At 41.2% G+C, this 27,063-nt stretch overlaps 2 protein-coding genes across 3 annotated transcripts in view; one reads left to right on the top strand and one right to left on the bottom strand.

Moving 5' to 3' along the window:
- Positions 1-27,063, bottom strand: part of LOC140993880 (homeodomain-interacting protein kinase 1-like) — a 318,372-nt gene that overhangs the window by 267,076 nt on the left and 24,233 nt on the right. The gene's annotated exons all lie outside the window — the stretch shown is intronic.
- On the top strand, positions 139-23,392 carry sema4ab (sema domain, immunoglobulin domain (Ig), transmembrane domain (TM) and short cytoplasmic domain, (semaphorin) 4Ab). Of its 2 annotated transcripts, none has more exons than XM_073463259.1 (14): positions 139-376; positions 745-905; positions 3,209-3,268; positions 3,657-3,755; positions 4,240-4,333; positions 5,252-5,374; positions 5,854-5,981; positions 7,725-7,906; positions 9,975-10,119; positions 10,653-10,842; positions 14,903-15,018; positions 17,143-17,306; positions 17,953-18,047; positions 20,383-23,392. In XM_073463259.1, exons 1-14 carry the CDS (start codon positions 280-282, stop codon positions 21,210-21,212), a joined length of 2,484 nt encoding a protein of 827 aa, XP_073319360.1. In that variant the 5' UTR covers positions 139-279; the 3' UTR covers positions 21,213-23,392. The 2 variants fall into 2 exon arrangements, with proteins under 2 accessions (XP_073319360.1, XP_073319359.1); XM_073463258.1 differs by having other exon boundaries at positions 20,368-23,392.

Below are 27,063 nucleotides of genomic sequence, written 5' to 3'. Positions count from 1 at the left end.
TTCACTTTTGCTAAAAGTAATTATTGGAGAAATGCCTTTTAATAAAGCCTTCTTACTCAGAGATAATAACCTTTCTGCTGCTTATGATATGCTGCTGCCCACCTGTGTGTTTTTCTGTCTCAGATCCAGTGATGGTCTGCTGTAGAAGGACTATATGGCATCAGTTACGATCTCCACCTCCCCTAACAAGTCCTTGACACTCCGGATGAACATCAGACCCAGGGCTCATCCTGACCTGAAATGTAACTAAGGCCAGACTCGTCCCTCAAACCTGCTGTAATGGAAAGTCGCTGCCTGCTGTCCCTCACTGTGGCCTTGCTGGGTTTTCTGAGCCCATGTCTGACAAGACTAACTCCCAGAGTCTCCTTCCCTCTGGGTAAGTCAAGACTTAGGAGTTTAGTAGTCAACTAAAAATTTCTGGAGCTTCACAGCAAAACAGCGTTGCAGCATTCTCCTGAGCAACTGAAGTAGCTGGGGACTTGTTTTAAAATGTAAAAAACAGCCCAAAAAACATCAAATGACTCCATGCATATCATTTTACATACAAAGTGTGTTTTTTTGTTGGTGTAACAGCTCATTGACTGCAAATTATTTGCCACAGAGATATAATCCAGTCTGACATCTGAGCAATGATGCTGTTTGCAGATCAGCAAACTGCAGCCTGTTTAAATCGGGATGCTTTGTTTTCCTTTGGTGATTGAATGAAAATGCGTCATCTCAATGTTAATTGCTGTGAAACAACAGGTAGCCCAGGGAGACCTCTCACCCACTTCAGGAGCCATGAAGTCAGCAACACCACCACCCTGCTGCTCAGTGAGGATGGAGACATGCTGTATGTGGGAGCCAGGGATGCTGTTTTAGCACTGGATGTTGGCCACAGGGACACCATGACACTGAGAAGCAAGGTTAGGGAGCCACCACTGATGTTTTTTTTACACATAAACGTGTGTTTACAGCTGTTGGGGAGTACTACTGCATATGTGATAAAATTAATATAAAGTCTTCTGTGGCTCCAGAGGAAGCTGCATGTAATCGTCCCTCCCGTGATGTTACTTGTACCCCTTTTCCACTGTTAAAAAATCCCACTTAAACCCACTCAAATCTGGCTTTTTTGTGCAATGGGAATGTGTAAACTCTGCATTTACACCTGGGTCAATTGACTCTGCAGTAGACCCAAGATTTTATCTCCTGGGCTCGGCTCGGCTTTGATCTAATCGTAAGACCAGGGTGAACACACTAAATTCCGCCACACGAATCGATGACGCGTTATCAACATGCGGTGGTGGCGTGTAAATAAAGAAGGAATTTGGGATGCAGTCTATTAATGACATTTTATTACTGGACACAGCGTTGGAGGCAGAGCCCCGTTCATTCCTATGAAAGCTGCTCAGTGGTGTTTTGAAGCCAAAAGCTTGACTTCCCGGCTGTGAAAATACCTGGATCGCCGACCGAGCTGGCTAACTTCTGGTTTAGCGCCCGGCTAACTTGCATGGGGATAAAATAATTTAATCATGCGGCTCTTCTAGTCTTTTCAAATGTTATTGGACCGAATGGCTCAAATTATGATATGTCATTTCGCGGGGGTTGTGACATTCAAAAGAATTTATCCACCGTTTTACAGACGCTTATTTCACAAAGGGTCTACAAAAGGCTTCATACTACTTTTTTCACACATTCAATAGAACTCCCCCAAAGACCTGTGAATACATTTGAATGTGTATAATTGGTTGAGTTACCCTTTATTTCACTCCCAGAAATTGAATATATAAAATTTGGCTGTCTCTGCAGTATAAAGATGCAAATATTTTAAAAAAATGGTTCTTCATGACCAGAGAAAACAGAGAAAAAAGGCTGTGGTATTCCCTTTTTCTCAAAAGATAGAAAACCTATAACAACCAGAATGCAATGGGCCCCACTGGAACTCTGATGTCGCATGACATACTCTGTACGAGTTGAGCGGCACTTGTTCTGGTTTGTCCATTTTCAGGACAAAATGGTGGCCTTGTCACGATCAGATCTTGTATTACAGCTCAACGGTACATTAAAACATGTTCCTTAAAACATTTGAGGTGAGATAAAGATTGTTTGACAAGTTGAGGTGGGCATACAAAAAATGCAGAAGTACATTCTGTAGTTTAAACAACAGCCTTAGAGCTGGCAAAGAGACGGGCAAGCTTTTTTTTGGCAAATGAGCGAGTAGCTCTTGGTGCAGTCAACATGAACGGAAGTTAAATGTTGCTTATTTGCATTCACTACCCACATTGTACAACTCAGATTCCAAAAGATTTTGGGGCACTGTAAAATGTAAATAACCAAAAAGTGATGTTTTCGTCCTTTTTGACATATACTCAGTTGAAAACAGTTAAAAGAGAATGCATTTGATGTTGTACCTCATCAACTTCATCGATTTTTGTGAATATAGGCTTATTCTGAATTCGATGCCGCAACAGGTTTCAAAGAAGTTGGGACAGGCGTGACAAAAGATTGAGAAAGATGTTTAACATTCCAAAAACACCTGTTTGGAACATTCCACAGGTAAACACGTTCATTAGTAACAGATGATAGGATCATAGTGGGAATGAAAGGAGCATCCTCGAAAGGCTCAGTGTTCACAAGCAAAGGAAGTTTCATCACTTTGTCACACACATGCTTGTATAAAGGATATTACTACACAAGCTCAGGAACACTTTCTAAAACTGTTGTCAGTAAACACAGTTCATTTGTAAATGATTGCATTCTGTTTTTATGATATTTCACACACAGCGTCCCAACTTTTTCGGAATCAGAGAGTTGTAGGAGAAGAGAGATTCTGATCCAAAGACAGAAATTAGGCTTGTGATACAGTTTCTTTTCACTGTTCAAACCTGAGGATAAAAATATGTTTTATTTGAGTATAAAATTACATAGTAAGTAATTTATTTAAAGTATTTCAAATACACAAATACAATAAAAATACTGCTAGGATGGTGCACAGATAACGTGGGTAGCAACCCTTCAATATTGTTTCATAGATGAAAATGATTGAAGAAAATCAAGAACTGCTACATTCCTCTGATATCCCCTTCGACATGCACACACACCTACACACTAACTACAGCTTTATAATGGAAAATGGAAAGATATGTGTGTTATGAAGTTGTTCAGAAGCAGTTTGATATTAAGATGCTGCTCTGATGAATTTGACTGTCGTCACTCTGTCTTCTTTCAGCTGGACTGGAGCCCATCAGAGAAAGACCTCGCACAATGTTCCATGAAAGGCAAGAAAATGGTAAGTAATTGATATGTAAAGATGTACAAATACTGTGAACCGGTCAAACTGCAGCTCAGGACACCAGCTATACTAGACATGGCTAATAGTAACAGACAGTTACTGTTTACATTTGCTTTAATAAGCAGAAGAAACACAAAGTTTCCGTCAATTGTAGCTGAACTCATTTCAGAGTTTAATGAACAAAGTGTAGGAGCAGAGAGCGTCTCATAATCTTTTGTTTAATGTGAATTGTTAGTGGGAGAAGCACACTAACCAAAGATATCACAATGTGCCTATTGCATGTCTTTGCTGTGTACATATTAGCATTGAATCCAAAGGTCATGCTGTAGACTCACACCACTGGCTGTACTTTATAGTTTGCGTCCTTTGTGTGTGTTTTTTCTAGGCCGACTGTCCCAATTTCATTCGTGTACTGCAGTTTTTGAACAACACCCACATCTATGCATGTGGAACATTTGCCTTCAGTCCACGCTGCACCTACATCGTAAGTTTGTTCATTTAAAGATCCCTTTCACAAATGTATAAAGGCAAACAAAAAATTCTACTGTGTGCAGAAAAAAATGTATAATTGCCACATAAAAATCCTTAAACCCTATTTCTTCTCACTCATTAAAGTTTTCAGACTGTATGAATATGCAAATATGTTTTATTTCCCAAGTTTAACTCCTGGACACAAGATGTCTCCTACTTCACTGTGAAGTCCATTCTCAGTGTGTGTGCCCTGGAGGCTTCAAGTTTCCACGTCCACAAGCCCGTAGACCTTCCTTTTAATGAGCTCAGAGAAAATGTGTTGTTTTGACTGGAGGGGACTGTAAACTGATCAGCTTATTTAACGTTGTGGCTGCATGAAGATGCTCACTGTTTTCCACTGGATTTTAACAATTGACATAAAAAAGATCCTGAGATTTTATTTAAAAGCAGTAGATTATGTGTGATTTAGATGTGATATAACCATCTTTTTTGTGCAGAATTCAGAGACATTAACGATGAGCCTCAAGCCTGATGAAGGAAGAGGTCGCTGCCCCTATGACCCCTACCAACGCAACACTGCAATCATCGTAGGTAAGACAAGGATGCCACAGCTGCTATAATAACATTTTAGCTGAAGCAAGAACACTTAGCTGCTAGTTGGTATGCGGAGGAATTTACTGCTGAATTCCAACAGACACCAATCAGCCACAACAGTAAAACCTCTGACAGGTGAAGTGAATAACATTGATGATCCGGCTACCATGCAAGGTTCTGATGGGAAACGGGTTCTTGGCATTCATGTAGAAACCCCTTGACACGCACCACCACCCTAAACACCACTACAGATCATGTACACACTCTCCTCCAATGGGACCACCATGCGTTGAATTTTGTTCCAGGCTGACCCACGGATCCTTGATCAGATTTTGATTTTGGGAATTTGGAGACCAGTTGGACATCTTGAGCTCTTTGTCACATTCATTGGGTCATTCCTGAGCAGTTTTTGAAGTGGCAGAGGCCATTGTCCTACTCGGTGGGGGCCGCCGCCATCGGGAGGTGCTGTTGCCATGGGGGGGTGTACTTGGTTCACAACAGTGTTTGGATGGGTGGTGTGTGTCAAGTGGCATCCACATAATTGCCAGGACCCAAGGTTTCCCAACAGAAGATTGCATTGTAATGAGATGATCAATGTTATTTACATCAGCTGTAAGTGGTTTGAATGTTGTGGCTGATCAGTGTATAGCACCAATGGCGAGACTGAAAATGGAAGTGGTCTTATTTCAAATGAAGCTGGCATCTTCCACCCACTGCTGTACATTACAAATGAAGGTGCACACTATGGAATTTTTTTAGCTGATATTTACCTGCTTCTCTGTTGTAGAACATTGATGGTAAATTGCAATTGTGAATCTTTTGAAATTGTAAAAAAACTTCACACCAGTTTTATTCATTATTAGGGTTATAAACCCTGCTCTAAAGTATTGTGTTAAATATTCATATGTTCTTCAGATGGAGAGCTTTATACTGGGACAGTGGCAGACTACAGGGGGAACCGGCCAGTCATCTCCCGGCACTTGAGTGAGGGCAGGCGTGTTGACCTGAAGTTGGATGATACATTAGGATGGCTGGAGGGTGAGTCAAAATGAACAATATGGTAGTCATAGCAGTTGTGAATTGAATTTTATTAATGACTTAACATAGTTGGGACACTTTCTTCTGCCTTAAAATGGCAGATACACTGAGCTAACTGGCATCCCCAAAATTTACCACAGTTGTTTAAGAAGTAGACCGTTGATGAAGTCAATAGTTATTATGATGTTAATGTTGCTAATTTTGTCGTCCTATTTAATATCCCTAACTAAGCTCACATATTACACACCCACAGTAAATTGAGTACATTCCCCATTTGAAACAACTTTGAAATGTCCCTGCCACCAGAGAAAACACTGTTTCATGCATGGACTCAAAGTGCCACAGACACAAAGATGGTGAAAAGCTGTAACATATCCCTTTTTTTTATTTGTGAAAAAGTAGCCAACCTAATTGGTGCTATTTTGTTATATCAGATTCCGTCAGACATATTTTCACAAACTTACATCTGTTTGCTGTAGATCCAACCTTCATCAGCTCCAGTTTCATTCCTGATGAGGAGAAAATCTACTTCTTCTTCAGCGAAGTGGGCAGAGAGTATGACTTCATTGACAAATTTATTGTCTCTCGTGTTTCTCAGATCTGCATGGTAAGGGTAAAACAATGAGCCTCCTGCAAGAACCACTTGTGGTTGGCACATGAGAAACTCATTTGTGTCATTCTCCAATTTTCTCGTAATTAGATTTTTTTCTATGATACAGATCAAATTCCCATGTGGTCCAGGCCTGTTGTTCAAGTCATATACAGATAGTCCACAGGGGTATGAGGAGTCGTGTAAGACGAGTAACGTAGTAACTGGTAGAGTCTTTGGCAACTTTATATGAGGAAAAAAATTCCGCAGTTATACCTGTAGAAGTGTCTCCTGTCTGTCCTACTGACTCTTCATCATGTTTCTGCCCGAAAAACAGTGTTCGTCCCCGGCAAAAAACTTTGACTCACCAAGTGTTTGTCTCCTTCCACTATTGTGTTTTTGTAGTTACTGTCTCATGGTGACGGTCAGCCCTCCCGACCAAGACTTCAATGAACTTTCCCCCAGAAAACAGCATCCCTCCCCACGAGTGAGAGTCAGACAGTGTCCTGTTTACTGATGACGATTATGTAATTATGTAATTTAGAGCTAAAAACGTAACTTTGTCACTTTCCAGGATGCATGGTGGGTCAGGATCTCAATCACAACACTTTATAACAGCATTCATGTGATTATTAACAGTCAGCGGTACATGTATAGATTAACAGGAGGACACTGGGGGAAACACGTTGAAAAAACACACAGACGTCATCATCATGATGTGTACCATCATGCCTCTTTTGGAGCCACAGCGCCAGCTTGCCATATGAATTGACACACTGGTGCGGCTTTACTCCGGAGCTGCTTGGTTCTGTTTGAACAAACAAAGGTGGAGAATTGGCCAACTGCCGCTGCAGAGATAATGCAGCATCTCTGTATGAAAAGGGCTAATATTAATAACTGCACCTACTTCACTGCCCCTCTGTCCCTAGGTGTCCCCCAGGGTCTGGTGCTTGGTCCTCTGCTATTCATCCTCTACATGCTCCCCTTTGATAACATCATACGCCATCATGGTCTCCATTTCCACATCTAGCCATACATCTCCACCAAAACTATCACCTCTGCAAACTTTCTCCACACTGACCATCACTGAAATTAAATCATCAATGCATGACAACTTCCTCTAGCTGAACTGTGATAAATCAGACATGACCTCCATAACCACTCACACGAGTCTCCCTCACAGCCGATTGCACTACGGAAGCCGCACCAGACAAGATCAACGAGACTCGCGATAGATACGCACCGGTATTTACATCCAGCTGTGAGCGACCGAGCGACACATAAACACAAGAGGGATCTGCCTGCACTAGTGATTTGAAACTTTGAAACTGAGGGTGCGTCGATAATGACTGAATTTCGTTCTAGAGTGAACTATTCCTTTAAAGGAGAGGTTAGCCATTACAGTTTGCCTGCTGCAATCACTGTTCAGACTGGCCATAAAGAGAGGGGGGGACACACCTGCTTATTGTAGAAGTCTGGTGGCCAAGGTTGACTGAAATTGCTATGATTTCAAGTGTGAATGTATGATGTTGGGGGTCTCTGTATATCTGTAATTCTAAAGGAAGAAATATACAATACGATAAAAAGCCCTTATTGTCATTGTACAGGATGAAAATATAATGCCAGCTGATGAGGTGGTGGATGCCTTCATACTGCTTTTTATTCACTGTGCTACCTGAAATGCTAAGTTAAGTTACAGCACTAACAGTTTGCAGTGCTGTGTTGTGCTTGATGTCCTTCTCCTTGTTCTTCATGTGTCAGAGTGATGTTGGAGGCCAGCGGACCCTGCAGCGCCGCTGGACCACATTTGCTAAAGCTCAGCTGTTGTGCCAGGCAGACAATGAGCTGCCCTACAATGTGATCCAGGACATAGACACCCTCCCACCAGCAGAGGGAGCTCCTGCAGATGACACACTCTTTTATGGCATCTTCACCTCCCAGTGGTCAGTGGTCATTTTCTGAGGGTGGTTTAACTTTGTGCATCTCATAATGTTGCATGTGTTTCTTTTTTTCCTTGAAACCCTAAAATGTAAGCTATACATGTTTTTGATTAGAACAAAAAAATAATGCAGAAACAAATTAGCATATACATTTCTTTTTTCTTTTTTTTTTTGGTTTAAAGGCCTTTACACATCACAGGCATGACGAATAAACAACACGAAAATGTGAAATACTCGGCTGCAAATATTTCACATGAAAACTACTCACACTGGCACTGACAAACATTTGTGATAAAAAAAAAAAAATCAGCTGCGCCAGCTTGTAGAGAGGGCCCCGTGGGTATGGTCCAGTAACCAGTAACATGTATTAACATGTTAACACACCAAATGTACAAAAAACTAACTGATCGAGGCAGCGGTACAACAGCAACTCCCATGTCCTGCACGGTAAAATTACTGTTTTTGTCAAAGTAGTCTGGTTGGTTTTAAGAGAGAAGAGACAGATATAACAGCCTTAGTTCCCCTTCAGTAAATCCCCACTTATATAAAGTCTGTCTGTGCAGGGAGCAATCTAGGTTACTCATAACAAGCCGTCTTTGTCATATTGTCCTTATGATTTTGTGTCCTTTGTCATATAATACAGGATGATAACAACATGCACAACATGATTAGGTGAAGACTTAACATGCGGTACAAAAGCTCAAAAAATCACCCTTGTTAAAAAAAAAATAATGTTGCTCTTTCACCCTGTAATATTTGCTTTCTGACTGAAAGTACTCATGACAGAAACAATATTTGAATGATGTGCAAATTAACGGCATGAAAACAAAAAAGTGTGTAAAGGCCTTAAGTTTAATATTATCTGCAAGTCTGCACAGTGGCATTGTGTGTATGTGTGTTGCTTGCCTATGGAGTAAGGGGATAGTGGAGTGTGTGGAGGGGTGTCATTAAAAAATCCATATACAATTAAAGCTGCAAGCAGCGATGAATGGGCCCTTGACCCATGCACGTCGGGCTGCGGCACCTTCGGAGGGCGCGCGCATCCTACCTAAATAGGATACATGTCACCCAAAACACAACAGTGAAATTTGCAGTGACTTCCTGTGTCCAGTGGGTGGTGCTATGAATATGACACAGTATTGATGCATAGTCGTATTCAGGGCGAAACCCCTATACATGTGTGACGAATTTGGATTAGATGGGAAATTGTATGTTTTGAAAAATGAAAATGGCAGTACGCAATCCAAGATGGCCGACTTCCTGTTGGTGCGAGAAGTTCCACAAAATTAATTCCCGTCTAAATTGATGAGACCTATGAGTCCTGCAAATTTCATGAAGATGGGGAAAAAGTTGTTGTTCACATGACCCGGCGTTAGGGGGCGCTATAGATATGACACAGTCTTGATGCATAGACGTATTCAGGGTGAACCACTCTACATGTGTGAGCAATTTGGTGTAGATAGGAATTTGTATGTTGAAGTTATAAGGACTCCCTGCTTATGGCGAAGCATCAAAATGGACGGCACCACCATGCACACCTGGCATAACGGAGGCGAAAGCTTTTGATAACTTTTCATGTTCAAGGTCTGAGGATGATCCTGAGTGAATGTGAAGTCTGTGGTGTTAAATCTGTTGGAGGAGTTCATTAAAATACAAGGCCGGAAATGCGTCAAAATGGCCGCTTTGAATTAAAATGGCGGATTTCCTGTTGGACTGAGGGTCTGGGTCCAAGGGGTTTTTTTGTGCGTCTGGTCATGATACATATATGCGTTCCGAATCTCGTTAATGTATGTGCATGTACATAGAGAGTTGCCTGGCCACACCCACACCCATTGACATTGAATTATCAAATTTTGACATTTTGACAACGTACACACTTTGGATGGAGAAGACAGTATGTATATCAGCAAGAGCTGGTGGTCAATCAGCAGCAGGAGGATTCAGAACTGTACATTTGTATTTATCTACAGGGGCATCCGAGAAAGAAGTTGGTGTGCCTTATACCATCATAGGGAATTTGTATGTAGTACTCATTTTTAGTGTCTTTAATGTTTGTTGTTCCATTACTTAGGTCTGTCAACTCTGGACGGTCAGCTGTGTGCTCATTCCGCCTGACTGACATCAAATCAGTTTTCTCTGGTAATTACAAAGTTCTGAATCGGGACACATTACAGTGGAGCACACGGGTTCAAGAGAAGGTCGCAAACCCAGGAGAGGTAAATAGTCTCTTCTAATTGATATGAAAATAAAAAAGGGACTGGGAAGGGACTGCTCATTTGGTCCTTGAAAAGAGGAGAGACTTGAAGATAGAGATGCTGATATACTAGCTTTAACAAGCTGAGCCCATGTCCCAACTTATTAGAGGAAGTTACAGAGTTTTTCAATGGCATAACCATTAAAATGACCTAATACCTGAGTTTATTACCACTTGGGCCTTATTGTCATACTTTTGTCCACCTCTACCAGTAAAAACTTTGTACCAACCAAGTGAGTAGCTGAGACGTGGGAGCATAGTGGCACCACTAAAAAGAGCTTCACTCTGTGCAGTCAGGGAAATTAACATTATGGAAATGCTGAAATTCTGATAATAAATCACTAATGGTCAACACAACTATGAACATAAGATCCAAGTTGTATTGAATTGGAATGATTTAATCAAAATGCTTTAATTATTTCCTGTAATGTAGAAAAACGTGCAGTTTGTGAAAATCGTAACTTACTGTAGAAAGTGTGTCTCTTTGTGTGGCAGTGTGGCCTGCACAACGCGTCAGACAACGCCCTGCGCTTTGTCAAAGAAAACTTCCTGGCTGACGACAGTGTTCGGCCAGTTGGAAGAAGTCTGACCATGGTGTCTGCTGAACACAACTACAGCCATCTGACTGTCCAGAGAGTCCAGGCTGCCAACAACAGAGACTACACCGTCCTGTTTCTGCTCACAGGTAAGCACACCACTATGACACACTATGTCCTTTTTTATGAGGGGTGGAAGTAATAAAAATGAACTGAAAACAAATGAAGGTGATGAAAAATCATGTGAAATAGAAAAATATATGGGTAATATGGATTTGAAATGAAAACTGTAGTGATAAATTATCAAATGATTTGTTTAATTTAAAGCTGATTAGATTTAAATAGTTTTGATATGAGCAAAACAGATCCCGTCATATTCATTCATTCATTCATTCATTCATTCATTTATCATTTGAAGAAAGTGGAAGTAACAAAAAACTTCCACCCAAAATGCCTGAAACCAACTGACTAACTAACCCGAGTTTTTGGCTGGCAGCGTCAAATCAAAAAAAGGCCAGGCCTGATACTCAATAAGTTATTGGGCATGCTTTTTGATTCACATTTTGGGTGGAAGTAACAGTAATCACTTGAGGTGAACATTAAAGGTGCAATTTATAAGAATTTTATTTTGAAACATTTAAAAAAGATTACTAAAATTATCAACAGAATGTGAAAAAACAACAGTTTTGATGTCAAACATGTCTATGTATTGTGTTGAAGTTAGCATGCTAACCAGCTAGCCTTGGGCCTGAAAACCTCTTTCTTCAAATGGTCCAAGGTTAGCAGGTTAACAGTAGCTACAAGGATGTATTACCAGAATGTATTATGAATAAAAGTGCCGTGCGGAAACCCCCACATGTTGCCTGCCGTCTCTTGAGTAACCGTAGCTACCCGCACTAAAGTGGACCATCATCTTCCCCTTCACCAGCCCACGTTACAGTGGGCTGTTATAGCTGACGTTCTCAACTACAACTCTGAGTTGTTTGAACTACAGAAATCTGTTTAGAATTATCTTAATGAATAATGCAACAAGGACGAAGCATGCAAACTGTGTTGTTTGTTTATTCAGAATGGAATAGATCGCAAATGAATAAAGTAATGATTTAAAAAAAAACAAAAACAAAACACAAATGCTTGATCAAGGGCCCAGCCCGGCCCAGCCCGAGGACAGTGGCAGGAAATATCGACCCGAGCCGGCCCGCAGGCCGGTTCGGGTCAAGTTCGGGCTCAGGCAGAGAAAGTGTCGCCACGTTTTGATGGTATTTACAGTTGCCTACGAGTATGGTGAAGTCAGCTTGAAATTGGCTAACTAGTTAGCTCTGCTTCGGTCCGCTATGCAACGGCGTTTGAAGCGAGTTTAATGTTAATAATATTACGAGGGAGCTTGGTTGTTACATTAAAAAGTCTGGAAACGTGCAGACTGGAGACAGAGACTATGCGAACAGTGTCCAAGAGCTTGGAGACTGTGTTGGAGACAAACACAGCTTTCGCTAGCTGTTTTTAGATGTTACCTGTTGCAGGCCAGTGGGGGATGGGAGCCGGGTGGTTGTGTTGGGGAGTGGGGAGTCTCTCATGTAATGGTGGACAACACACAAATTCCTGAGTGTTGGCTTATTAAGCTTATACAACCAGTTGAACATCAGCATCTCGGCGAGCCATAGTGATACATCCACCGTAAACATTAGCGCATGCTACCGCTAGCGTAAGCGGCATCCTCCCCCTGAGAGGGGCGTGTAGCAGACAAGGCAGGCGTTGACAGACGGAGCTCATTAGCATTAAAGGTGCAGGCACAGAAACAGCCTGCTCTCAGTAGAGCTCACTTGAGCGACTTTTAGACAGCTGAAATTCAGGACCACGGATGGGTTTGGGGCAATACATTTTGAATACAGTGTTGTTGGACCTCTGACAGCTGTGTGAAATTGATGAAAACAGTATAATATGGGACCTTTTTAATTGATAAATGCCATTTTTGTGCTGTGAATGATGAATGTAAGATGGGGAAAAAGATTTAAAAAATGGCTGTTTTCATCATATCAAAACTGTTTCAATCAAATCAGTTTTTAATTAATCAAATTTATCACTCCATTTTTTATTTCACCACAGTAATTCTTTGATACTTTTCAGCATTGACACAATTGAAAAGCAGTGCCAAACAGAGGGTCAGTTAAAGAAAAAGTTCTTTAACTGACCCTCTGTTTGGCACAGTCCTACTACCTGATGGAAATATCTGAGCTCTATAACACTCTCACAGCTGCGTCACTCTGTAGGAAAAGGCATTACCCAGCAGGCCACAGCTGTGGTGATTGGCTCATAGTAACAGGTTTACATCTTCTCAGCTCTTCCTCAGTTGCTTCTCCACTTCTTAACTTAGAGCTCAATCAGGGCATCTTGGAGATAAAAGATAAAACAAACACAGGTTTGCAGAAAGCTCACCTCACAAAATGAGCTTGACTGTTCAGTGCCCCAGGTGAACACACCCAAAGCCATCCATCCCAATTTTTGTGAATGTGTTATCTCAGGGACTCTTCAAGGAAATGTCTGCAAATTTGGCATAAGCATCAACTTGAACTCAAGGTTGAACTAATTAGAGTTTGGCCATAACTAAATAATGAATTCGCTAGTTATGGCAACATTTCTCAGAAATGCTTTTCCAAATATCAAAACTTCAGCTTCACTGTCACATCATAATCTTCTGCATAACACTTTTCAGGTCCTTATTCAACCCCATAACTGAACAGAAGGGAGATTGTGACCATATTTCACATTTGGTCCGACACTGAACTGGTGACACTAATCCCGGGTGCCAACCATCAAACTGTTTTGATTGTAGAAATGTTCTGTGCTGCTGGTTCACCTTGTGTGTGAAGCATCCATGTTTTACAGATTGTTGTTATCCATATTTGAAGTATTTTAGTCCCACACAAGTTCAGTGATTTTGCTGATATTGATCTTCAGGTGATTGTCATCGCACCATGTGATAAAGCTCTCAATCAGTGTTCTGTACTCTGTAAAAAATAGTCTCTAAATGAAGACAGCATGATTATTCACTGGAATCAAACATGTCAATAAACTTCCATTTCAACAAAAAATATACCTTTTATTAAATTCCTTTAAATCTCCACTACATATATTATACTCTGCACAGATATGGATGTAAACTGAAATTTGACTGGTTGGCAGAGGCATACAGCCACTGACATGTTCTCTGTTCATGCCCCAGTAAGAAAGTGGAATTTGGTTTTGACCGAGCAAGTTTATCTGCAAATAATCCAGTTTTTAGGAATAATCTGGAAATACTCTCACAAAGAGATCCACAGTCCAGCAGCATTACTCTTGCCCTATTGTGGTATATTGTTGGGTTAGGTCAGGTTTGGGCTAGAGTCATATCTTAAATCAGAGCTTTGTGAGACCTCAGAATTGATTCATATTTCCATATACCACACCTTCATTTGTGTGTCATTCAGCGCATCGTGTCCTTCCTTAGCCTTCTTCAGATGCCCTCTGTGCTGACTAGAAGCACTCACAGCCGGCTGACTGTGAAGGGGATTGTCTTGGTGAAGTTGTGGATGTCTTTATGTTTTTTTTAAAATTATAACAAGATATGTTATTATGAGAGACATGTGTGTACTTGTAATGTGCTATTTGGACTGTGTTTATGAAGGCTTTTCTTTCTTTCCCCTTCCTTCCCATTTCCAGCAAAAAAGAGTCAAGATAAAGGACAAGACATGTTGACATGTCTTGAGAATGGACTTTGAGACTGTAACTTTTTTAATAAATCAGTGAATGCAGAGGTGAAAAGTGTTCCTGTGTGCAGGAATTTAATCTTTTTGTGGCTAGAATTTGTTTCTTTCCTGTCGTCCATCTCTTCACTGGAACTGGTAGGATCTTAAATCCCAGTGTCGAGTTATAACTTGTCTCTAATCTGTTAGAATGAACTCAGCTGAATGCTTAGGGATTTGGGATGAATGACTGGATTGGATTGAGAAACCTGCACTCCAGCACACATTCTTAACTGAACTGTTCATATAGACAACAGCCGTTTTGTTGTTATAAAGGTGTGCTGTGGAGTTATATAAAACTAACTAACTGACACCTTAGACAACAAGTTACCATCATTACAACTGAACCTGATGTTTCTGTCTCTATGCTGCAGTTATAGTATTAACTGTGTTCCCTGTGACCTGTGTTTTCTCACCAACTGTGTTTCAGAGTCTGGTTACATCCACAAAACAGTGCTGCTGCAAAGTGGGGCCCACATCATAGAGGAGGTGCAGGTTTTTGAGCAGCCTCAGCCTGTCAAGAGTCTGAAACTCTCCACATCCAAGGTACACAATGAGAGGGACGTTAACCTTTTCATTCAGTTTAAATCAGATATTAGGGCCCATGTCCTCTGGAAAGCACTGGCAGTGCACGTGGGGGGACTGGATTAAGCGCTTGTGCAGTGAGAGAAAACAACACTGTATGTTGGTTTTGATTGACATTAGCTAACACTATGGTAACAGAGTGTTGAATGCAGAGCTGACAACAAGCTTACAACACGTAGGATGATAAAGGCACAACACTCTTCAGCAACACTCAGTGTCCAGACCTTCTGCTTCTCTGTCTCTGTTATGAGAGTTTGTGTCTGACAAAGCTCAGGATAGACAGACATGAGCCTGAACAAACAGGTGATTAGTCCCATCCCGTATAATATGTGATTTGTTGCCTGAAAAAGAAGTACAGTCACGGCCCCAGTGCCTTTCTGAAAAGAGATTTTCAGGTAGAAGCCGCACAAAAAAGGCTGGATGAAACGCTTTTTCTCGACACTCTTGCCTCATTGGGAACAACTGAAAAAAGACGCTGGTGTTCATAAAAAGATCTTATGTGGGCACAGGGCCTTAGGGTAGCCACCTTCATGATACAAATCCAAAGGTAATGATCATCCAAAACATCGCGCACCAGCCTGTAGCCCAGTGAAATGTCAGTGGATTCAATCACCACAATGATACTATAACCTAACCCTAACTGTATATTAGTGATGGTATTAAAAATTAACAACAGGTCTCCTCTATCCTTTAGAATATCAGATGCAGGTGTGCAAGCTTTGTAGGTCCATCCATCCATTTCCTGAACTATTTATCCGATTCAGTGTGGTGGTGTGCTAGAGCCTTCCCTGCACATCTGGGGCCACAAGCTCTGTAGAACAAAGTGAAGCATGATCTAAAAAATACAGTCAACAGTAGGCCTTATCTACAGTGTAGAAAAGTCACAGATGAGAGAGACAAATACCATACATGTATATGTGTTGAGAAAAGATACCCTACTGTAGAAGTATATAAGCTTAAGGTGGGAACTGTTAGGAATAGGGAGGATAACTCTAAAGACATGCAGTTTTTCTTAAGCAGAGGAGAAAATATTGAAAAGAATAAAAAGGGGAAAAGAACTATTGTCCAAACACTGACAGTGAGTTAATGACACTACAGTTGAATATATTCATCTCTTATACAGACTAAATACTATAATGAGGCCTGTCAGTTTGACTGTCCACTCTTTGCCCATTATCACTACGAATGATTATTTTTTTGATCAACCAATCACAGCCTGTAAATTAATGCATCACACCCAGCAACAGGATCAACCATGTCTCCTCACTAAGATAAACGTTGCTGTCCCTTCCTTGCTCAGAGGTGCTCTAAGAGGTTTCCTAAATCACTCCTAAGCTAGGATGCCTTGCTAGAAGTTTTTAGGTTAAGTAAGAGGCTCTGTGAATATTCTCAGAATGTTTGTGAATAGACCGAATCACTGTGACATCGCAGGAACAACAGCAATTACTTCCAGGTAGAAAACTAGTGTGCAGATATGTCAAATCGGCAAACTTTTTTAATTGTGTTGTCATTTTCAGCTGGAGTTTTAACATTTAAAGATATATAATTAAACGTGTTGGTCCAAACTTTCTGATGTCTCTACTGTGATAGATAGATTTACTTTATTAATCCACAAGGGAAATTTTACTGTCGCAGTAGGAAGTCACATAAAATCACACAACTCACAATAACACACAATATAAAAAACAGACACAAGAATATATACATACATACACCTATCATACTGTGAGATTATATCTAAAATGTGCAAAATATGAGCATTCAGGTCTGGTTGTACCATCTTCTACATGCTTATCTTAGCTGTACTGTGTTACTCTGCGAGTGTCTCTGATATCTACACAACAGAGACTAACTGATAGTTTTGTGTAAACTTAAGCTGTCATTTCCTGTAGTCTGTGGCCAAACAGGTAATATAGGTCCCCAACATAACGTTAGTGAAGCTGTTGCTATGAATAAAATATGACAGCATGAAACATGCCTTTTAGATGAATTGTAGCATATACTGTTTGTGTGTGACACTGGTTCATCTAAGTAGTACTGTTCTAATTGTTTGGGCAATCGTGATGTGGTCCTATCCTCCTGCAGGGGATGATATATGTTGGCACATCAGAGGGGGTGCTGAGGGTTCCAACAGCCAACTGCTCTTTTTACTGGACCTGTCCTCAGTGTGTTCTGGCCCAAGACCCCTTCTGTGGTTGGGACCCTGCCAGCAGGGCCTGTGTGGAGGTCTCTAACAACCGCTCCAGTCTGTGAGTACCCTACAATGGTGACATTATTAAGTTGTGAACGTCTCTTACTGCGTAGACACTACCTAGTTAAGTCAATAGTAATTTCTTCTGCCATTCAGAGCCAGTTTGTTTTTAGAAACAACAGATTTATGTTCCAAAGGGGAAAAAAACGGAAGAATTTATGATGAGTCTGTCCAGCCAATCCAGTGTATAATTTGTTTTACTGGTTGCAACTTTCATGAGGGTGGGGGTTCTCTAATATGAGCCTGTGGACAAGAGTACAGAGCCCAAATGCACAATGAGAGTAGAGTTGTATGCTGTTTTTCTCCCTGAAGTATTTTTGTTCACTTTGTCTGGATCTATTTGTTAACCTAACAACAAATCATTTCACCATCACTGCCTGTAGCAACATGAAAATATCATTACACTACTTGTTACTAGCCTAGACCTGATAATGTGATTGATGTGCTGTTTGTTGACTAACCAATGACCATGTATAAATCAGATTATTATACTGAGCCATGAGCTGAGCCAACCTCCTCACTGAGCCCTTATCTACATATATCTGCTGAGCTGAGACTCCCATCATTAAAGATGACTGTCACCAGCAGTACATCTCTAAAAGTTGTTCTAGCTGTCCGTGTTGACTGTAGTTTCCCCTTCTCAGAGGCCAGGATGTAGACAGAGGGAATGTTGAAGAGGCGTGCAATAGTGTTTCATTGACACACAGAGCCAGATTTGCTCCAAACAAATTGCCTGCAGGTAAGTGTCTCTTATATCAACAGCTCCGCTTTGCTTAAGCTGGTTACATAGTCCATGTATGGCTATACTGGGATTAATGAAAGATTTCAAACATATCTTCTCCTCCAAGCCTGCCACCATCGTTGTTGTTGTTTGCTTAGTCTGTCGCTGACCTTCCTCCACATCCTCACATACTGTACAGTCCACTGTTCATGGCTTCAGTGCACGTTAAAGATGGTGTTAAATTCTAAAAATGAGAATGTGCACAACCAATGTTCTGAAGGAATGCAGTATATGTATATAAATATGCTAAAATATCTTAATGAAGCAGGACTGCAAAGGGTTGACATTCACTGCATTATAACACACACTCTGCCACAGTAGCTTTTTTCACACTATTGGCTACTGGCTATTTTTGCGTGCCTACAATTGGCATCCAAACATGACTAGTCCTCGGACCACTTTTGCTTCAATTATTGACAATAGTTAAAATCTTCTGTTTATTCTCCTGTGGATGAGTCGGAACACAATACACTAGCTCTTGTTTTTAAAAGTGGTGGTCATAAGCGGTTTTAGTTGGTCCTTAGGCATGATGACTCCTCCCCCAGCCCCTGAAGTAAGCTGGTCTTTGTTCTAGACCAGCAAAATGTTGGTGCCACTCTGGAATAGGGATGGGTCAATACCACTTTTTCATGTCCAATACCGAAGACAACATTGAGTATCTGCCGATAACAATATCAATCTGATACAGCCTTTCCCCCTCTCTTCAACAGCAAAGCTATAGATAATACATCTGTATGAAAGCACTTTGCATATCCTAGCCATTTAAAACATGCTTAAACTGTGGAACAAATATTCTACTTCTCTAAAGGAATTAATACATAGACAGCATCATGAATCAGGTTTGCAGTAGTGCTGCTTCTTGTTATTTTGACTTCTTTACACATAGAACTTTTCAAAATAAATTTCAGTGCAACAAGGTGCAAATGATAAAGTGTAAAATATGAGATATGACTCAACACAGTGTAGCCTATACCTCAATGACATAGCAAAACACATGTTGCAGTTCTCTCCTGTGTGTGTGAGCTACGGAACTTGCAGCACTGCTCTATGCAAAGTAAAATTTGAATGTATCCACTGTGCTGTCAGACTTAGTAATGACATTGGACACACGTCTGAGCTCGTGACACATGCTTCTCTCTTTACAGCATGTTGTGCATAGTTTAAGCATGTAATGGTCAATATTGGACCGATACCAATACTGAATATCGGATCGGCGCATCCCTACTCTGGAACCAGATTTCTTGGCTGGGAGAAAAGAACTGGTTCCAGAGTAGGCACTGGCTCTGAACCAGTAACCGCCTTGGATGAAAAGGGTTAAATTTAGGGTTATCAGAACGATCACATTACAGCTTAAATTAGACTTGTTAATAATAGAGACAGAGACCAGAGACAAGGGTTATTAACCCGTCCGCTCTCTCTGCGTAGCTATGGGGATATGGTTTGAATCCAGACAGTGACAATAAACTGAAGTTGAACTGAAGCAGTGTGCAACCTCCCATTGGTTGATTCTTCTGCCAATCAAACTGCTGCCTGAGCTTCTTAAATGGCAGGTTGAAATGCCTCGCCTCTGTTTTTGTTGCCCTCTGTGTGCTCCTTTGTCTCTCTCGGGCAGTCTAGCTGAGCAGGGTGTATGCCTTCTTCCCTCTCAGCCAATCAGAGTTATGTGATGGTGTTTACTTGAAACAGCCCCTGCTGCAATACGAGCTGAGTGGCTCACTGTTCACTTGTTTCTATTTCATTGTTATTAAGTTTATTAAACGTGTCGAGTGTCTAAACAACTTCACACTCAACTCTGCACATAAATGGGTTCTCAACAATACACTCAAAGTGTGAAGTGATGAAGGAAAAATCTGACACCTGATTGGCTGCAGAATGTTGTACTGTAGCTATGTTTCTGCACGACCGCCATATTGGAGAGCTCATTGTTTTCTGTTTATGATATCTTTAATATTTCTCATCTAAACAACTACATCTTGGCACTGCACTTCCTTGGGTCCTGAGAAATAGAAAAGCGTGAAGTCAGTCAGATGAATGGTTCTCAAGATATGTAAAGGATAGGCCAGGTAGTCAGGCAAGACAGGTAGGTAGAGATGCCTTGCTTTATAGTTATAGTTATGTCCTTCAAACAGGCTTACGTAACATGCATATGTCTGCAGATTGTTTGGCAGCTTCAGTTTGCTGTTGGCAGTGTTCATGTGCTATCTGATGACGCTGTGTAGAGGGCTAGAGAACAGCTTGGTGTATTGGGGGCTTTGGTGAGCTGTAATCTGTATTTCAGCATCTTGTCCTGCAGGTGAGCTGGTGTCCGTGTCTCTCAATGAAGTGGTGCGGCTGCAGTGTCCTGCGGCGTCGCGGCTGTCCCAGCAGCTATGGGAGCGTCCCAACAGCCGGCTGTCTCCGGACCTGTACCTGCACCTAGAGGATGGCAGTCTGAGCTTTGTGGCAACCCCCACCACACTGGGCCACTACCTCTGCTTGTCTACTGAGAATGGCTACCAACAGACCATGGCCATCTATCACGTCAGACAGAAGAGCAGCCCCTTGGCTCAAACTCCAACCACCTACACATGGCCTCCGATACACCACATACCTACCACACAGGCTGTGGCCAAGCCAGGGCCTGGACCTGGGCTTCATACCTCTGTGGGGACCTGGCCCAAAAGAACAGAAACAAGACAAGGAAAGACTGAGCCAACACTGTCCAGTAGGGATAGTCACATCACCACTAGACAGCAGGGCAGGAACTTGACCCTGTGGACAGAGGAGTCTGAGCAGAAGGAGTCAGGGTTTCGGGACGGGGAGCCCCTGCTGTCGGCACGAGGCCCCTGCTACCTAAAGGAGCTGGTGGTTGTGTCAGTCCTGCTGGTGCTCTGCCTCAGTCTGCTAATCACCGTGCTTATGTACATCATCAGACAGCGCTGCCACAGCCGAACGGCTCCACAGACAGGAACTCCAACCAGAGACTCTGACAGGAGGACCCCTGTAGAGCAGGAGGCCCTCAGGGGGAACCAGCTTCTGAGCAAACGCAACGGACAAGCCCTGCACAGTGGACAGGCCAGCGGCTTAGTTTGTAATGGGGCACTCACAGGCTCCAATGGGCATTTGCCCAACACCCCCATCTGAACAGTCCCAGACATTTGCAGAGATGTTACCTATGAGACCAAAGGTAAAGGGAGACCATCCCAGGTACCAGAGTCACCATGGCAACTGTCAGTCAGCCCTGTGGGTCCCATGATACAAACCCTATAGACTCCTGACATCCTGATTGGTGAGATTTGAACAGGATGAAAGACAATCTTCTGTGGTACTTAAATGAAGACACATGACTGTTGAGAGGGTAATTTTCTGTTGTTGCCTCTGAATGTTTTATGTGTTGTCTCTCACTAGACCAGGGCTCCTGACTAACTTTTTACACTGGTTGCACTGGTGCTCCTAACTCTTTCGTTAAGGTGCACCAGCACATAATTTAGGTGCACCCAAAAACACATTTAATTCAAATTCTTAACACATTATGTAAATGATTACAAACAGTAAAAAAAAGGTGTTGATAAATGTTTTTCTTCATTTAAATCATAGCACACGCAACAAGAAATTGCGATAATCACAAAAAATTTGAGTTGCACTGACATATTTTTGGGCGCATGTGCAACCAAAACAGTCGCATCTTGGAGCCCTGTAGATGGTAACATTTGAGACAAAAAGGTACAAGCTGATCCAGTACAGCGAGCTAATATTTTTTTATAGAATAGTCAGTGTATGATGCAAAGCCAGTGACTGTAACAGTTTGGCATCCCTGGGATAATGACATTTTCAAGAGCTCATCCAAAAAAATTTTTGGGGCCATGTTCATCACACATCATAGATTTAGAACATATTCTAAAGGAAACTCAACGGCTGCCAGGGTTATGTTCAGTGACAAGGTCCAATAAGTATGTTGTTAACAAAGACAAGTCAGAAGTAGGTCGTATTCAGGGCTTCAGAGTTTCACACACAGCAATGGGACAAGGACTACATGGTACATTCAAGTGCAGCTCATAAATTCTGAAATCTGCTTTGTACTGTATTGCTTTGTATGGCAAAGTGCATGGGCACCAATCTGTTATTACTTTCTTGTTCATTTACAACTGCATTTTTATTTTTTAGATGCTAAAGTCATAACAGTATCCATTAATTTCTCCATTGGCAGAATTTAACCACATATCACTGAAAATATTTCAATCAGTTCTTTATAATGCACCAGGTACGAAGGTTCCTAGTATGGCGTACTGTTAACATGTGGTACAGGAGCTTTCTGTTGCTCTAACATCCTTCAAATCTTCGTATTAAAGCAACACCTGCAGACTGCTGAACAACCCACATCACTGCAGCTGCATTTCTACTTCATGTTGCTCTAACATGTACGCTGCAAGGGCTGCACACAGTTTGTTCTGAATGAAACTGTCATTAAAAAAAATTGCATTCCATCTGACCGTATCGTGTCAATCAACACCAGTCTGAACTGAGTCAGGAAGGTTCATAAGTAAGTGGAGTAAAGAAGCTCACTGAATGCTTTAACCTTGAGTTCTCAAAAATAGGTATTTCAAAACCAAAGCAGGGCTCTGGGGGTTCTCATCATAAATTTGAGTTTCAGAGACAATTCTCAGGAAAAAATAATGTGCCTCTCTGGTGTGAACAGAAAAAATCAACACAGCAGATTTTACAAAATGCATGCCACTTTTCTTTAAAACTGTCTGTTGTTTAGGACATCTGAAATTTGCTTGAATAATTCTTTCTCTTCTTCTCTTCTGTCTGTCTCTCACTCACTGAGAGGACGAGGCCCACAACAGTGGAGTGCCAGAAACAGGTTATGATAATGAAAAGGGGAAAAAGATGCTAACATTTGTCAGAAATTGGGACAAATACAGGAGAACTGTGACCCTGGGATGAAACTGGGAGAGGGCAATGAAAACGGGAAATCAGGGATTGGCAAGTATGGCTTTAACTTGACTGTGTGAAGTCAGGACATAAACATAAACATCACTGTTAGAAAATGTTTTACTCTTCAATGGTTAATAAAGAGGCTCTGGTTAATGTTTGTCATCATAGTTATTCCTGCCTTTGTAATTTCTTCAGCACTATCCTCAGTTCTCTGTATCATATTGGGCTCACTGACAACATGTATTTTGGATGCTGTATTTTTAAATCACATCACTATATCTTTGAGATTGCCCATCAAACCCAATGTTCAGTCAGAAAAACAGCACCATTTTTAGATGTTCTGAAAATCTTTAATGAATAAAAGTCATCTCATATCAACAGACAAATGCATTCCATGTGTTATTCATTTCTATTCTTTTGCACAAACCACAATTTGTTTCTGGCTGTGCATTAATGGTTTTACCTACTGATCATTTCCTTCAGATTTCAGACATTTATGTTAAAAACCTAACAGTACTGACAGTTATTGACTGCAATGATGGAAAAATCTGAAAGAATGGAAAGTATTTAAGTCTTCTTTAAAGTGTTGACACATGTTGACTACCAGTATTTTACTTATTTCTACTTAACCCTTTAGTGTTGTGATTTTGTAGTAGATATGTAAAAGATAGAAATCCTGGTACAGTTCTCTTAAGGCATGCTGATGCTCTGATAAAGAAAATAATTTGTCATGTCAGGTTTTCAGTGGTTTTTCTCTCATTGTCATGACAGCTCCCCCTTCATGTTAGAGGTGGAAAACAATGACTGGTGAGATATATAGTAAAAGGCAGGTTGGTCACCGAAGTGGTCTGACTGCACTGAGAGGTAGACAGTGCTTGGATGCTACTTAACTCTGAATCCATATGGCTGTGTCAGGGATGTCCCATGATGGTGGAGGATGGCCTATAGAGAGTGAGCACAGATGTGCAGCTGCTATGAATGGGATGGAATCTTGTGACCTGTACAGCATACTGACAGAGGGCACGAAATGAAGCTTTCTGATATATACATCAGTGTCCAATAGTCTGAGACCACATTAAAATGATCAGGTTTGAGGATTCAGAAAGTAAATGAAAGTGTCAGAAGTCAAATTGTTATTCTAAGCAAAGGTGGCCTTTCTCAACATCAAAAACGTTCACATTGGTTTCTAAGGGGGCAGTGCTGGAACTCCAAAACACTTTACAGACACTGGATCAGTTGTATCCAAAGTGTGACCAGACCATCAAAAGATCAATACATCAAGCTTAATTCACTGACAGACAGAAAAACTTCATCACAGATACAGAGTTGACTAAATAAAGGACACAAGAGTTCAATCAGCAGTCGTCCTGTCAGAAGAAGGCTGTCTTGTAGAGTCTCAGAGGACGAGCAGCAGTTTCTAAACCACTTCTCAGGAGGGAAACCAGGACAAACACTTGAGTTGGGCCAAGAATTTGGTAGAAAGAAAGTTAAAACAGAGGAGATATGACTTTTTTGAAAATTACAGATTCTTCGTTCTGGTAAATAATGGCTTCCTGTTATTAATTTGATTAGTGTAACCATTCAGCGACAACTATTTAAATGAATACATGTTGCCTACATGTTTCCATAGGCTCTCTTGGATGTTCAGGACTCATTTCAACCCAATCCAGTGAAAAATAAGTTATTAGTGAGGTTTAGAGTAAACATACAAGGAATCACTAAAATGTTGAAATTTAGCTCAAACACTCAAACTTCAAAAAATCATGACTTCAAAAGTAATTGGAGTACAGTGATATGATTTTACAAGGTCCAATGACTTTAACAGAAGTTTCATTGGGGTTAAACCCTAATCCTGACCTTATTTTCAAGAAAATCACTAACTGGGAAAAGTTCTAGATTTTGGATGAGTTGGCATGGAATGACCCCTTTATGAAAATTCCTCCTTTGAATGTGTCATGATGTGGAATGTGATATTATCAAATGTGCACAGACTCGCACAAGCTGAAGCCATCTTTAAAATGTGTTTCGGAGGTCCACGACATGACTCTGAACACAGCTGTCACAACAAGACCACAGAGCTGCTGGCTCAGCAGAGAGAGCTCAGTGAGCCGGTTCTGGATTAAAGAAGAGGCCTGTTGTTCATGTGAGCTGTACTGTCAAACTGCAACACATGCATGTTAATTATTAAGAGTACCCCCAACTCTGCCCTCTGTTCCCTGTCCCCTGTCCCCTGTCCTCTGTCCTCTGCTATCTGTCCCTCTCCTCTGTCCTCAGTCCCCTGTCCTCTGTCTCCTGTCCTCTGCCTTCTGTCCTCTGTCCCCTGTCCTCTGTCCTCTGGGAGGCTGTGGCTCAGGGGTAGAGCCAGCATCTTGTTATCGGAAGGTCACTGGTACGATTCCCCTGGTCTGAATGTTGAAGTGTCCTTGGGCAAGATACAGACTCAGCATATACCCAACGTCCACCACCTTTAGAAACCTTATATATTGTACAGTGTTAACATCTTTCTTTTCTTTTTTTCTTTTTTTTTTGGTGTTATGAGCATGGACGTCTGATTATAAGTCATGAAGCCACTAGACTCCATTCTCCTGCTAGTCTGCTACAGGAAGTCCTCCTGCTGTAGCTGCAATATCATAGGAAATCTGGTTATCTTTTGGCGCCATCTAGTGGGTAAAATATATTTCATACTGAAGCCAGATCTTAATAACCTAGAACTGTCAGGGATTCTCAAAATAATGCAAACGTCCATGCAAAGCAGCATGTCCACTCACATATATGTCTCCTGATCTTGTGAATAATACAATATTAAGATTTAAGAAGTGTCACACGGGTAACTTGTTGTATGTGAGGTCATAGTTCACGAGGTCTTATTGGACTACTTTCTGCCTGCAGGTTTAACCCAGGAAGTCTTAGAGTGCCACAGCATCTGCACAGCAACTTCGGTTTCCTCTGACTTATTAATACACACGTTACATTTTTCCAGTATTTTGGACAGATACATTTTTAAAATGTGTGACTTTATTTTTCTTTCTCAGTATCTATAAAAACATCTTAAACTATGGCAGCAGAGAAAGGAGGCAGGAACACAGCACTAAAAGAGGTAAAGGTAAAAAACTACAGTCTGACTGATACAGCAGCTGGTTGGTATTATTGGATGATATTGGCCTTTCACACATATATTGGTATTGGTGTGAATGTTGTATGAAACATGTCAACATGAAAGCTTTTGTAGAGATTATAATGTAGATACAGATGCTTGGAGTAATTTGTAAAAAATAAAATGCCAAGCTAAGTTTACAGTTTCTGTTGTCATTTAGACAATAAAGTTTATTCTTAACTGTAAAATGTCCTGCATCCATTACATAACTGTGTTTGATGACCACCTAAGACAGATCATTTTTTTAATCCCTAATATCAGTATATCATTATCCCCAGAAACAAAGTAATGGTTGGGCTCTATAAAAAAATAGCTCAAAGTACAAGTCTTTGTTGTGGCTTTACTTTCAGCATGGAGAATCCCATTAACCTTGAGGTAAAAGACTTTCCCTTTGAGACTAATCACTTCTATACAGAGGTAACAGTGTAAGACTCCAGGCCCCTTTTACATCCCCAGTGTCAGGACAGTGCAGCAGACCATTGATCCTAAACATACAACTAAAGCAGCTGAGGAGTTTTCCAAGACCAAACCAAGGAATGTTCTTTACTGAGCAGCTCACAGAGCTGTTCAACTGAGCAGGTGAAGAGCAGATGGGAGAGCAGTCATGTTGCTCTTAGATGGGCATGAGTTTGGCTTTTTATTTCTAAAGTCTGGTCAGTGTGTGAAAATACATTCATTGATTTAAACAGTGTAAGTTCCCTGCAGTGGGACGTGTATCCCCGGTTGTTGGACTGGGGAACATCAAACATCACGAGATGGATCTTTTCTGAATTCACAGACTCAGCTGATGTCACCTGGTATTAATATATATAGCAGTATAATCAAAAAAACAGGAGTAAACCTACACACTGATAGAAACATAGTCAGTCTGAGGTTTCAGGGGGAAAAGTTACTTTTGTGTTG

This window comes from Pagrus major, chromosome 3, assembly GCF_040436345.1.
Source record: "Pagrus major chromosome 3, Pma_NU_1.0".
NCBI classification, from domain to species: domain Eukaryota; kingdom Metazoa; phylum Chordata; class Actinopteri; order Spariformes; family Sparidae; genus Pagrus; species Pagrus major.
This window is presented reverse-complemented; position numbering and strand designations above follow the sequence as displayed.